Source organism: Grammomys surdaster, unplaced genomic scaffold, assembly GCF_004785775.1.
Source record: "Grammomys surdaster isolate TR1022 unplaced genomic scaffold, NIH_TR_1.0 125429, whole genome shotgun sequence".
In the NCBI taxonomy this organism is placed as follows: domain Eukaryota; kingdom Metazoa; phylum Chordata; class Mammalia; order Rodentia; family Muridae; genus Grammomys; species Grammomys surdaster.
Window position 1 is genome coordinate 749,641 of NW_021620296.1, and position 14,547 is coordinate 764,187.

The 14,547-nt window shown below is 53.7% G+C and overlaps 1 protein-coding gene across 1 annotated transcript; it reads left to right on the forward strand.

The window, feature by feature from the left end:
• The first annotated feature begins 33 nt into the window (after nucleotides 1-33).
• Cope (coatomer protein complex subunit epsilon) lies at nucleotides 34-12,303 on the forward strand. The gene is made up of 10 exons (XM_028786083.1): nucleotides 34-358; nucleotides 3,831-3,893; nucleotides 4,859-4,959; nucleotides 5,598-5,750; nucleotides 6,906-6,959; nucleotides 7,456-7,537; nucleotides 9,087-9,242; nucleotides 11,276-11,344; nucleotides 12,011-12,085; nucleotides 12,178-12,303. Exons 1-10 carry the CDS (start codon nucleotides 233-235, stop codon nucleotides 12,223-12,225), a joined length of 927 nt encoding a protein of 308 aa, XP_028641916.1. The 5' UTR covers nucleotides 34-232; the 3' UTR covers nucleotides 12,226-12,303.
• Nucleotides 12,304-14,547: the final 2,244 nt, after the last annotated feature.

Consider the following 14,547-nt stretch of genomic DNA (forward strand, 5'->3'; position numbering starts at 1 on the left):
TCCAAATAACTCAAATAGTCCCAGATTCGACCTCTTTTCAGTGTTTTGGCCCTGAAGGCTTTGTGTTTGTTGACGGAATCCGAACTATAGTCCTTGGGAGGTTTTGCACGGTTTCTGTGTCAACGCTTCTAGGCAGGTCTCCTAGAACTACGTTTCCCATAGTTCCCGGCGGCAGGGCCCTCTTCCGGCCTACGTGTCTCCCAGGAAGAAGGCCGCTTAGAGGTGTAGTGACATGGCTCCTCCGGCTCCCGGCGCGGTCTCTGGCGGCTCCGGAGAGGTAGACGAGCTGTTCGACGTGAAGAACGCTTTCTACATCGGCAGCTACCAGCAGTGCATCAACGAGGCCCAGCGCGTGAAGGTGGGCAGAGTGCCGAGGAGCTTCCGGCGCGCTCTGAGGTTCTGGTCAGAGGACTGTGTTTCTCTTACAGTCAAGGATGGTTTTGAATTTACTGTGTAACCGAGGCTGACCTTGAAGTCCTGCGCCTTCAGTCTCTATTCCTCCAGTGCTAGGATGACAGGCGTGCACCCCTGTGCCCAGCTTCCAACATTCTATTGGTTGATTGACTGGGTTCACTTTGTAGCCCAGGCTGACCTGAAGTCAGGGTAATAATGGTGGGGTGATAGGTGTGCGCCACTGGCTCCATCTTAAAACCTCTTAGTATTTCGTTTCTCTCCCCCCCCCCCCCTTTTGTTTTTGGTTTGGTTTTTCGAGACAGGGTTTCTCTGTGTAGTCCTGGCTGTCCTGAAACTCACTCTGTAGACCAGGCTGGCCTCGAACTCTCTAACTCAGAAATCCGCCTGCCTCTGCCTCCCCAGTTCTGGGATTAAAAAAGGCGTGCGCCACCACCGCCCGGCTCACCTCCCCCTTTTTTAAGTGTCTAAAGCCAGGCATCATGGTGCACACCTTCTATCTCAGCACTTGGGAGGTAGAGGCAGGTTGATCTCTGTAAGTTTAGGGTCAGCCTGATCTTCATGAGGAGTTCTAGGTCAGTCGGATAATACTGTAATCTGTCTTGATAATAGTCCTAAACCGGAAGTAGTGTCTCGTGCCTTAAATACCTGCACTCAGAGGCAGAGGCAGTCAGATCTCTTGAGCTTTGGGCCAGCCTGATCTACATAGCGACTTCGAGGACAGCCAGAGTGCCACAGAAAAACCCTATCTTGAACTGTATCCTCCTCGCCTCAGTCCCCTGCCAAAAAGAGAAGTTTGGTTATAAAAGAAATGGAGTCTCCTTTAGCCCAGGCTGGCCTCAACCCCCCATGTTGCTGAAGAACACTGAATTCCTGATGTTTGTGCCTCCATTCTGGGGTGCTGGGATCACTGTGTGCCCAGCCATGCAGCACTGGGGCTGCAAAGCACAGCTTTGATGCAAGTGCTCTGGGGACTAAGACCCAGCCCTGGTTCTGTTTTCTGTTTTAAACAGTCTCACTTAGCCCAGGCTGTCTCTAAGCTCGGCATTCTTGCCTCAGCCTCCCAGTTGCAGGATGACAGGCCTGTGCCATGATGCTCGGCTTGTCTTTAATTCATTAAAGATGGGACAGCGTTTGCAACAGCCTGCGTTGTTGACAGGGTCACATGTCACTCATTCCTCACTGTGCACTCACGTGGAAGCACAGCATTCCTGCTGGGCTCAGTGAGGGATGGAGCTGATGGAACTCCAGGTAACATAGCCTTGGCAACAGAGGCAGAGCAGGCAGTCAGGAAGTGGCAGGGTCTGGGGCATGGCCAGGGTAAAGTGTGTGGAGCTTATCCTTACCAGGCTAAAAGCTCTGTTTTGTTAAGGTTCTGGACAAGCAGCACATCCTAGCTTTTCCAGTGGTGATGTATTGACTGATGCTGTCTAGCTCCTAGAAGGTTCTCTCTAGTCCCAGGCTCTTCTCCCGTCTCAGAGCAGCCAGATGTGGGATCCTGTCACCCTTAGAACCCTTACATCTCCCTCTGATCAGTACTTTGCGTCTCTGCTTTTGAGGACTTATGTGGTTAGGTGTGAGTTCCTGATTCTGGACTCTGAACTTTAGGAATGCAGGACAATGTTTAGTCACCAGTCATTGGCCCAGCAATCTACTTCAGTGACTCTCTGTGGTACTGGCACCTTCTTTCCTTCCTTTCCTTATGCCTTTCAGGTTTGTGGGATGACAGCAAGGCTCCTGTATGCAGGTCAGGCACTCTTCACCTCTAACCCACCCTGTGTCCTCTCCCAGTGTTGGTTCAAGCTTCCGTTACCTCTCTCTCTCATCTTTCCTTTTGTACCAACAGGCCCCCCAGCAGCCCCACCTCAGACATCAGCCATCAGTCTCCACCTGGAGACCTTATGGTGTCTCGTAGTTTAGGCTAGTCCTTCAGCTGAGTTCCCAGGAACCTTCAGACTGCACACAGGTGGCATGATCGAATATCTGTTTCTTCCTAGCAGGGAGGGCACTAGAACTGTAGGTGGCTTGAGGCAGGGCCTCTCCTTGATGCAGTTTCTGGCCCCATGAGTGCTGCTGGTCCTAGACTGCGGTGATCAGGGACCCCTCAGGGTGTGTGGTCCCAGCTACTCCAGAGGCTGAGGCAGGAGGAGCGATAGAATACATCCTGGGGCCGGACGTTGGTGGCGCACGCCTTTAATCCCAGCACTTGGGAGGCAGAGGCAGGCGGATTTCTGAGTTCAAGGCCAGCCTGATCTACAGAGTGAGTTCCAGGACAGCCAGGGCTACACAGAGAAACTATGTCTCGAAAAACCAAAAAAAAAGAAGAAGAATCCATCCTGGGCGCTCACTAAAATAAGTATGTATACCCACTCACCGCAGAATGGCCTGGCCTGTGTGCCCAGAACTTCAGTGGGTCTAGTCTCCCACGTCTCATTCCCACCCCTGTCAAAACTTCATCGGCTCTAGTCTCCTGTGTCTCATTGCCTTACTCTTTCCAAAGCCGTCAGTCTCTTTCACACTCTAGTGTACAGGCTTTAGGGATGCTGGGAAGGCCTGAACTCTTTTTTTTTAAGTATTTATTTTATGTACATGAGTTCATTGTTGCTGTCTTCAGACACACCAGAAGAGGGCATCGGATCCCTCTTCATCAGATTACAGATGGTTGTGAGCTACTATGTGGTTGCCAGGAATTGAACTCAGGACCTCTGGAAGAGCAGTCAGTGCTTTTAACCGCTGAGCCATCTCTCCAGCCTGGCCTGAACTCTTTATCCTCAGAAAAGTCTCACTGAGTTTAGGTCTAGCCTCAGCCTCCTGGGTGCTGGGATCACGGGCTAGCACCTTCTGCAGCTTCCATTAACTAGGTCTGCAGGTCCATCCTGTTCTTACACTTACAGCTGCAAGGCCCTGGGGCCCTTGGTCCGGAAGCTTCCTCTTTTATGCATGGGGCTGCAGAGGCGGGAGGGTGTTGATGGTGCCATTCTGTGGGTGTCCTTTGAAAGTCACTTATTTAGACAGGTAGTCCCAGCATACAGGGACCGGTTCTCAGCTATGTAGTGAGTTTGAGGCCAGCCTGGTCTACATGAAACCCTGTCTCCAAAACTCCCCCAAATAATAAAATCAAAGGCAAACTCATTGGGCTGTCAAGCACCCAGCAGGGCTGGGGCATGCAGTGGTGCTGCTGCTGCTGGGACCGTAATGGCACTGCGGAATGTAAAACCTGGGATGACGGCGGAGCCTCCTTGGCTCGTATCAGTTGAGATAAGATCAGGGTTTGCCCACTGTGTGCCCTCTGTGGAGGCTCCTTTGGGCCTTCTGGGTCTCCTGGATTCCAGCTAAGGCCCAGAGCTCTCAGCCTGAGCACCACCAGGGCAACTGCCCAGCAGGCTCCTCAGACTCACTCTGCAATCTCCTCCTTACAGCTGTCCAGTCCTGAGAGAGAAGTGGAGAGGGATGTCTTCCTCTACAGAGCATACCTCGCACAGGTGAGTGTGGGCAGCCTGGGGAAGGGCGGAAGGTACTCTGCAGGAAAGCTGTGGACAGCCAGGGGCCTGTGTCAGGATGTTTCATCATGAGGAAGGTTGGGTGTGCGTGGTTAGAGGACAACTTGTCGGACTCCAGTCTGTCCTTCTGTTGTGTAGGTCCTGAGAATTGAACTCAGGTCATCAGGCTCGGCAACCATCTCACATAGCCCAGGCTGGCCTTGAATTCACTATGTAGCCCAGGATGTCCTTGCTTCTCCCGCCTCCACCTCCCTCGTGCTACAGTGCCTAGCTTCATCATTACCCACATACGACAGTGAGGTGTATTTTCACCTGTTGGTTCTAAAAACAGCCGCAAGCTGTGCAAGGTGGCACAGGCCTGTCATCCCAGCACTTGGGAGCCTGAGGCAGGAGGAGCTCAAGTTTGAGGGTACCCTGGGCTACACAGCAAAATCCTGCTCAAAAAGATAAATTTCTAGTGACCTCTGAAAAGGTCTTCTTCACTCTGGCCCAGGGCTGAGGTGCCCCAGGAGGAGCCTGATAAACAGCCTGTCACAGAATGTGTGTCACCAGCCCCAGCCTAGCATGCTCTGTGTACACTGTGGAAAAACTGTGTGTGACATTCCCAATAGGGCATAGTGACACACACGTAATCCCTACTACTTGGAAGGCTGAGGCAGGGGGATTGCTGCAAGTCTGAGAGCAGCCTGGGAAAGAAAGGCACAATAAGGGACAGGTGGCTCCAAAAGTAGCCATAGGTGTCAGGAAGAGGTCTGCCAGGTGAGGGAAGGTGTCCTGACACTGCTGACATGCGTCCCCAGCTACAGCAGCAGGGACAGCGTGACACCCTAGCTGCCTACTGTTCATGCACATGGCACTGCTGGTTTGAGCAGTGTGTTGGTGATGTGGGCTGTGGAGGGACACGAAGCCTTCAGGTGGGAGGGACTGATATGCACCTGTGACCGCAGTGGAAGTATGGCGTGGTCCTGGACGAGATCCAGCCCTCCTCGGCTCCAGAGCTCCAGGCTGTACGCATGTTTGCTGAGTACCTTTCCAGTGAGAACCGGAGGTAAGGCTTGACCAGGGCGGTTGCCACTAGATCCAAATAGCCTGCAGCCCAGAGTCTACTCCAACCTGCAGAGAGAGGGTAAGATGTCCTCCCTTCCTACCCCTTCACTTCTGGTGTCTCCATTTCCCTCCTGCTCAGTGGAGGTGGAGACAGTCTGCTGCAGTGCTGTATGAGGAGTGTGATGAGCATGTGCCTCTGGTAACCAGGGCTCGGCAAGCCCTGTCCTAAGCCTCGGACCCAACAGCCCTGCCCTTCATGGCAGTGTGCTGGCCGTCCCCAGGGTACAGTCTCTGGCCTGCTTCATGGCACAGAGGCCTTTAGGATTCTCACCACCCAGAAGGTGACAACTTCTGATGCAGCTTCTCAGCTGTCACATGCAGCCCCCCAGCACGCAGTTGGCTTGGAGTGCCTGCTCACACATCTCCCAACTTGTTCTGCCGTCTGTGTGAGAATGGTGGCTGGCCCCTGATGCTGCATGTTAGGATCGCTTGGTGCTCTGTAAACATGGCCTGGCCGCTCTGTTGCTCATTCCTGTGCACCCCTGGGCTGACACACCTCTGCTCCTGAAGAAGGGGATCCCTCAGAGGCGTGAGGCCAACTCCTGCCTTAGCCGCACAGTGAGTGGCCACATCTCGCAGGGACAGCATTGTGCAGGAGCTGGATCGAGAGATGAGCAGGAGTGTGGATGTGACCAATACCACGTTCCTGCTCATGGCTGCCTCCATCTACTTCCACGACCAGAACCCAGATGCAGCCCTGCGCACCCTGCACCAGGGCGACGGTCTTGAGTGGTGAGTGGCCTGCAGCCTGCTGCCTCCAGCTTCTCTAAGACAGGTTCTCACTGGGTCCAGGCTAGCCCTGACTCCCACAAGTTGTCCTTCCTCTGATCTCCACACTTGTGCTTGGGCACATGTGCACACGCACGCACACACACAAATACAAACAAAAGAGAACTAGGTAAGTCCAGGCTGAAGGATCCCAGAGGGAGGGTAAGGGGAATATAATCAAGATATGTTATATACATGTATGAGTTGTCAAGGAATGAGCTTAAAATTATTTTAAAAAACCCAAAAAACCAGGAAGGAGGGTTAAGCAGGGCAGGCAGATACCTAAAATCCCATCTCCTAGGAAACTGAGGGAGGTGAATCAAGCCCATATGTCCATCCATCCATCCATACGTACATACATACATACATACATACATACATATTTTCTCCTCCCTAATTTGGGGACAGACGTGCAACAGTGCGAGTGTGTGCTGGAGGGCAGAGGACAATATACAGGAGTTGGTTCTCTCCACCATATGGACCCTGGAGGTCAAACTGAAATCATCAGGCTTCGTAGCAAGTGCTTACCCTCTGAACCATCTCTCAGATATCCTAGGGTTTTGAGGCTAGCCTGGGCAACACAGTGAGAGAGCTTGTTTCAAGTGGGAGCGAGGAGGCAAGAGCTTCTGCCTGTCATCTCAGAACTTGGAGGTAGAGTAAGGATGGTCTGGAGTTCAAGGTCACCCCCAGCTAATCTAAAATTTGAGTCTAGCCTAGGCTACATGAAACCCTGTCTGAAAGAAAAGGGCAGATGATGACAGGTTCTGTCTTGGAACTGGAGGAAAAGTAAATAGAAGATGAGTGGACACAGAGTTGGCAGCTACAGGGCCTGGGACCAGCCCGCCCAGAAGGGAAGCAAGGGATAAGTGGCCACATGCGTCATAGCTTCCCAAGAGCTGAGACAGAGGCTGAGGTACCCTAGGCCCATGGCATCAAGCAGTGTGCTGTGTTGTCACCCCACACAGAGGCCTGCAGAGGAGTGCAGTCAGCAGGCTTCCCTGCAGGTCTGTACAGAGCCCAGGCAAGATCCCCATCCCCTGCCATCTCACTGGAAAAGTGGAAGTCTTTCTCTTGGCAAGGCCAGGTACCTGCCAACCACTGTCTCTGCCCTGTCCACAGCACGGCCATGACGATTCAGATCCTCCTCAAGCTGGACAGGCTGGACCTAGCCCGGTGAGCCACAGCCAGGACCACAGTCCCCAGACGTCAGCCTCAGCTTCCCTGGAGTTTCTTACTTCTTGTGCCCCATACAAGTGACACACCACCCTTTACCTAACCTCTACCTGGAGCCCTTTACAGGGAACAAGGGTGTGGAGACTCTGTCAGCTTCCTCTGTAATGCTGTGGGTGGACACTGCCCTGTGGCGTGATGGGAGGCTCTGCACAGGACATGTGGGAAGCCAGGTCCTATCACAGTTCTTTGGGGGATGGGGTGGGGGTTGTTGGGGGCAGAGTAGCAGCTCCCTAGGCTATGGCAGGGCTGGAGCTTACCACACAACTGAGCTCTGTCTCTGGGTAGCATCTCTCTGGATCTGTACCATGTGGGGCAACAGGTGGGCCAGCCATGTCTTCGTATCAGCTGGACACAGACTAGTAGGAAAGTATGCCAGGGTCCATCCCCAGGCTCTGGGGTCCCCAGGCCACTCAGTGCCCACCCTTCAATGTCCCAGGAAGGAGCTGAAGAAGATGCAGGACCAAGATGAGGATGCCACTCTCACCCAACTAGCTACTGCTTGGGTCAATCTGGCTGTGGTAAGCTCCCCAGGAATAGGGGCGGGGGTAGGGACTAAGAAGTGTCACTCCTGTGGGTGCACTCCTCTGTTAATCCAAGCCTCACCTGTAGCATAATGGCAGAGCCCTCCAGACATGGGAGAGGCTCCTGGAGGAAGCGGTCCAAGCCAGGCAGCTAGCCCGCTCTGTGTGTCTCCTGGATTGGGAGTGGCTCTGCTCTGCTCTCAGCCTCCTTTGACAGGCTGGAGACAGGCTGGGTATCCTTGGCTCACACTGCCTGCCTCCTGCCAGCTGCCCTGTCCTGGTTCCTGGGCTTGGCATCTTTTCTGAGCTCTTTTGTCTGGTAGCGTTTACAGGAGAGCTCAGCTCTGGCCTCTCAAATGCTCCTGCTCTTGGGTGAGAATGACCCCAAGCTTTCTGGAGGTTTACTTTCTTATCTCCAGTTTGGGTTTTTGTTTTTTTCTTTCCTTATGGGACTGGCATGGAACCCAAGGTCTTACTCGTGCCAGGCAAGTGCTGCAAACTAAACTGCACCCAGCCATATTTTACTTACTCTTATTTAAATTTAGCTTTGAGGGATTTTGTTTTGCTTTGTTTTAAAGGCAAGTGTCACATAGCCCAGGATGTCATTGGATTGGCCATGTGGCTGAGGCCGTTTTAGAATTCTGATCTTCCTGTTTCATCACTCTAGTGCTGAGATACAGGCATGAACCCCACACTCTGCCCCTCCTAAAGATTGGTTTGTGCATATGCATGCAGTGTCTGAAGAGGCCAGAAGGGGGTGTCAGTTCCTTGTAGCTAGAGTTCCAGGTAGTTGGTGGCGTGCCCAGTGGATGCCTGCAATGGGTCCTTTTAAAGGATAGCTGCTTACCCATCTTCAGCTCCTTGACCTTTTTAAAAATTTTTAATTTTTGAGAGCACTCAGGAGGCAGAGGCAAGTAGATCTCTGTGAGTAAAATACCAGCCTGGTCTACAGAGTGAGTTCCAGAATAGCCAGAACTACACAGAGAAACCCTGTCTGGAAAAGCCAAAAAGAATGCTAATTTTTATTTTAGACAGAACTTTATAAGGCCTCACGTGGTGGCTTTGAGTTTACTCTGTAGGCAGGCAGGGCTAGGACTGCATGCTTGAGTGTCCTGGGATGGGGTGTGCATGTGCAGAGGGGCGGAGCTCTGGGGCTGACGTCTGGCAGCAAGCACCTTTGCCTGCTCAATCTTCTGAGCAGCCAAGGCTTGAACTTCTGTCCTGCCTCAGCCCTCAGAGTAGCTGGGCTTACAGTCTCTCACAGGCTGCACTGCTTTTTACTGTTTTGAGACTCACTGTCCCTGTGGTCCCAACACATACACCACATCCCTGGAGCCCTTCCCACAGCATCATAACAGTGGTTAGAGCCAGGCAGAGTGGCAGGAGGGATGTGTGGCCCATGTGCGTCTCACAGCCCTCTACCCAGGGTTCTCTGCTGGAAGGAAGGTGGGGCCTGAGCTGATCTGGAGAGGGTCTCTCCCTGGGCTGTGTCATGGAGGGTGTCGGGCCAGCAGGTGACCAGCAGTTGACACAGGTGTCCTCACAGGGCGGTGAGAAGCTGCAGGAAGCCTACTACATATTCCAGGAGCTGGCCGACAAGTGCTCGCCCACACTGCTGCTGCTCAATGGCCAGGCAGCCTGCCACTCAGCACAGGGCCGCTGGGAGACGGCGGAGGGCGTGCTGCAAGAGGCACTGGACAAGGTGGGTGGGCACACCCTGGCTGTCATGGACATCCCAGCACACCGTTACTATACCCCAGACAATTGGAAGCGCATAGCTGGCCATGGAAACCATTGATTCCCTAACTAGTGAACACGTGTGCTCTCCAGAGTCACGTCCTCCTCAGCTGCCCGCTGTGGGGCGCTCCAGCGTGACCCTTCACCCTGCAGTCCTTGTTACTCAGTGTCCAGAGTACTGGGGTGATGGGCCTGACTTGAAATTTAAGAGGCATACAGAGGCACACAGGCATTGTGGCACGATGGTCCCTACAGAGGCAGGTAGATTTCTGAGTTTGAGGCTAGCCTGGCCTACAAAGTAAGTTCCAGGATAGTCAAGGCTGCACAAAAAAAAAAAAAAAAAAAAAAAAAAAAACCTGCCCTGGGAAAACGAAAACAAAAAAATAAAAACAAATTGAGTAAGGGCCTTGGGCTGAGGCGTGCCCTGTGCTGTCCTTAGGAGGACACGGGCGTTGTCCATGCGCTGCCTTCTGTGTACAAGGCTCTGAAGTGTCTTAAGGACTGGGGAGAAGGCCTGTCACCACTGCACTTGGGCGTTTACGACAGGAGGATTATGAGTTTGTATGGAGTGAGCTCCCTACAAGGGAAGTCTGCAGTTCCTGCTGGACTACCACCAGGCTCTTACACCACACACAGGCTGCTGGCTGTGCCGGACCCGGGTCCATCATTAGGACAGTGTCCATGCCTGGCAGCAGGTGATCAGCAGAGACCATTGTGGCCACAGGCTTTAGGGATTTCTCAAACACAGGGGCACTATTGTGGGACTTGGCACAACTAGTTTTCTGTCTGCTTGTTCCCAACCCTCAACCTAAAGCTGGCCTGCCATTCCTGCCTCAGTGGACAAAGGCTGGTGACTTTGGGGGCAAGGGTGAGGGTGGTGACTTCACAATTAACCATCAGTTTAGTGTGTAGCTGTGGGGCTGTAGCTTGCGCATGGGCGTGGGTCCTGTTGGGCTGAGTTGTGGTTCCTGGAACCGCAGCTTGGAACAGAAGTGTGGGAACTCAACTAAAGCCACAGAGCTCCACTCCAGGCGTGGGGAGATCCCAGTCTGAGGTCCCCCTGGGGTGGAGCTCTTGGGTTGGTGACCCCCAGTAAGAAGGCGCACGAGGAGGATCGGTTGGTCTCAAGCCCTTGGGCTCCCAGATGCCACTGAGAGGCCGCAGAAGGACCAAGACATGACAAGAAAATGAGCTCCGCCAGTGCCCCGTGGGGAAATGAGACCCTGTCACCATGGTGACTTGCTTGGCTGGGCCTCGGCTGGCTCAAGTTGCTTGCTTGAGTTGGTGGACTCTATGGCTGGAACACAGTGAGATCCTTGGCGCAAGATTAGACTGTGGCTCGGTAGTTGAAGACCTTCTCCACAACTGCCCACAGCGGGCCCCAAAGATGAGAGGAAGTCCATGATTTTAAAAGGTTTATTGTCATAGCGGACTCAGGGCGGGCCTGAGGTTAAATACCTTTTGCAAGTGGAGGAGGGCCTGGGAAGGAATGCTTAATTGGCTACGCCCTCTGGCCTTTAGGTATCTCATTAATATGATCTCTTGAGGCTCTGCGGCCTGTAGTCACGCCCTCTACCTCTTCTATGTGACACAAACCTCTCTTTGGGAGGGGCTGTAGAGGGCTGCCCTAAGTGAAAGGAACCAGGGCCCAGGAGAAAGGCCAAACACGTACCATCCCTTTACTTGCCTTTACGGTCTCCTGGGTTCAAGGCCTGCGCTCGACCAGGTACCCAGCTGCCTCTCACAGCCACCACCCCACATGGAGCAGGGGAACTTGGTGCCCCCAAAGCTAGGAGGACAGATCCAGGCCAGGCTGAGCAGGAGGCACAAGGCCCTGGTCCCTCTGCCTTGCAGAGTGCATAGCAAAAAAATCTGGGACAGCCTAGTACTACCTACCTTCTCTATGATAGCTTAGGCTAGCTCTTTCTGGCCTCAGTCATGTTGGTCTGGATTCCAGGCCTAGGTTTTGCTGACTGCCTATTCTTCATTTTTCTCCAGGACAGCGGCCACCCTGAGACCCTCCTCAACCTCATTGTACTGTCACAGCACCTGGGCAAGCCCCCTGAGGTAGGCTGTAGTAGGCCTCAGCCCCTGAGGTAGGCTATAGCAAGCCTCAGCCCCTCAGGATGGTGGTGAGGATGGGTACAGGACAGGCAGGGACCGCTGGAGACCTAGGGGGAAGAGGAAGCTGGTGCAGCTTTCTGCAGAGGTAACCAGGATGCAGCTTGCTGAGCTGTCCCAGTCAAGGACAGCCATCCTCAGCGCTGCATAGACAGGGCTGGGCTGGAGCTACCTCCCTTCTAGGTCCTAGAACAGTGACTCTCACCATGAAGGTCAGATGAACCGTCCACATATTTGCATGTAGATATTTACATTGTAGTCGATAACAGTAACAAAATTGCACTTAAGAAGTAGCAAAGAACATTTTATGGTTGGGGGTCAGCACAACATGAGGAACTGTCACAGCAGCAGGAAGGTTGAGAACCTCTGTCCTAGAATCTAGGACACGTCCTCTCATCAGCAGTCACCCTGTCTTGGCCACTCCCTCCCTGCAGCCTGTGCTGCATACCTGAGACTAGCTATGGGTGTGCTGCCCAGGTTCTGTAAGCATATACTGGCTCTGGGGTGGGGGTGGGGGTCAGGCTCCCTCCCTTGCTCCCACTCTATCCTGCAGGGTGGAGTCACTTTTGGTTTCCCATATCTGGCCAGCTAATTCCAACCCACTCTGTTCAGGTGACAAACCGATACTTGTCACAGCTAAAGGATGCACACAGGGCCCACCCCTTCATCAAGGAGTACCAGGCCAAGGTGAGCAGAGCATCGTTCCTAGGGATGGGGTGGGTTCCTCTTGGGAGGGAGAAGGCTGTGCTATCTCATGTGTGGCCCATCTCCTGCTATAGGAGAACGATTTCGATCGCCTGGCACTACAGTATGCACCCAGTGTCTAAGATGGAGATGCCAGCTGTGTGTTGCGGGATGCTGCCGTCCCTTCCTTGTCTGCCAATAAAGTCTGTCCATCATCTCTCTGCCTGATACCCACCAGGAGCTCACTGTGACAGGAGCGGGACTTGGAGGAGAGTCCCAGGCTCCCACCTCACTGGACACCACCAATCCTGCACTCCAAGCTTCAGGGTACCCTACTATGGTCCCCAAGCCTCCCCCTGTCCCGCAGTCCCCAGGTAGCCTCAATCAGCATCCAGGGAAACTGAGGTACAGACCCATCAAGGCAGCCACCAATGAAGGATGTTGCCGCTCACATCTAGGGCTCTAGAGCTTATTGCCCGGGCTGCTGCATTGCACAGGACGATGGGTGTAGGGCGCTGGCAGGATGGACCCATTCTGGGCCCTGCCTATCAGACTTAGCTATAGTGAGGAGCTCCAAACAGGTAGGATCCCACTGGACAGGAAGGAGGGGGACTAATGAACCCCATGCTGGCTCTGGGCCCCTGGTTGTGCTTGTGACCTCACCTTAACTGCTGAGGTAGCCATCTGACACCAACTCAGATGCCACTGCAGTGCAGCCACTAGTACTTGGCCCTGTGGCAGGAGGGGACAGGACACCAGTATCAGCCTAGCACGGGCACCATTAGGGAGCCCTGGTCCTGGGCCTACACCACACATCACCACATCTCATTGGCAGGCATCCCAGCTCCACTGCCAAGAAGAAACTCAGGCCGAGCCGGCTTTTTCACTTACAGATGGGCACTGTGTTTGCCAGATAGCACCACAATTTGCCAGGAGGGACTGGGAAGGGCCCCAGCCCCTACCCTGTCACCTAACAACTCAGGAGCAAGTACAAGAACCCCCTCACCCATGGGGGTTTCCAGTCAGGAACACTTGAGTAGTGGGGTACACCTATCATGTTGATGCTGTGGGAGGGTTGGGTTCACTGCCATCCTCGGCTGCATCATGAGACCCCGTGACATGCTCAGTAGTGGGCCTCCCCAGATGCATGACAGTCCAAGTTTGGGTCCCTGGTACCCACATAGAAGCCGAGGGCACAGGTGGGTCGTGTCTGTCTCCAGGGTTGGGGACTGGGAGTGGGAGACAGGAAGCTCCCTGGGCTCATTGGCCACCTGGTCTAGCTGGACCAGTGAGCCCTGTGTCAATGAGATCCTGCCTCAAAGACTAAACAGCAGGGGCTGGAGAGGTGGGGCAGCAGTTCGGATCCCTGGCTGCTCTTGCAGCGGTCCAGGTTCAGTTGTCAGTGTGTAAGTCTAGTTCTAGGGGATCTAATGCCTTCCTTGTCTCTGGGCACCAGGCAGACAAAATACACCAAATGACCACATCTTTTTACATGGTGGGTGTGGGAGGGCTGGAGAGGTGGGTCAGTAGTTAAGCATGGGTACTACTCTTGCAGAGGATTGGGCTTCTGTTCATGCAGCCAACAGCAACCTGTAGCTCCATCTCCACAGGGTCTACCTTCCAGTCCATGGGCACTTACACTTAGGTGGCATGTGTGCACACAGACACATACACATCAAAGATTTTAAATACTGATGGAGGAAGACAGTGGACATTATTTCTGGCCTCCGTATGAATACCATTGGTGTGCATAAGTGTGCACATACAGGAGGCTGGAGATGTGGCCCCGGTGGTAGAGTTCTTACCAAGCATGCGCAGAGCCTGAGTTCCACGGCCAGCAATGAATAAACTACACATGGCCGTGCAAAGCTGCCTTCCGAGCACTCAGAAGACAGAAAGGAGAGTCAGGAGTTCTAGGCCATCCTCAGCTACACAGCAAGACAGTACTCAGTTGGAAGATCAGCACAAGAGGCCATATGGCTGGAGGAGCCAATGGAGTAGAGGAAACTGAACAAGCTAATCTTTATGGCTTTGGCTCACTGGTGATGGAACAGTGGAGGTTGGTCTTTGGACAGTCCTTCCCCCACCACCACCACTACCATTTGTCAGCTCCACCCTCACAGGCTCCAAAACAGTGGGCTAAGGGTGAGTGCCGACCCAAGCATGGCCCAAATCCCCCCCCCTTTTTTTTTTTAATTGTTTCATTGCTTTTATTTGTGTGAATGGGCGCTCAGGTGGAGGTGAGAGGATAATTTGTGAATGTCAGTCTGTCCTCACCTTCACCGGCTGAGCCACAGCCAACTTGACCGCAGAAGAGCCCCCAGGGCAGTCGCAGACTGAGCAGTGGACCACTTGCTCTCAAAGCGGCACCACGGGAGAGCCGGAGGGGTGGTGCCCAGTATCATGGGGGGCAGGGCCTGAGAAACCACGCCCCTTCTTGGTCTGGCGGGGACCGCGCGCCCCCG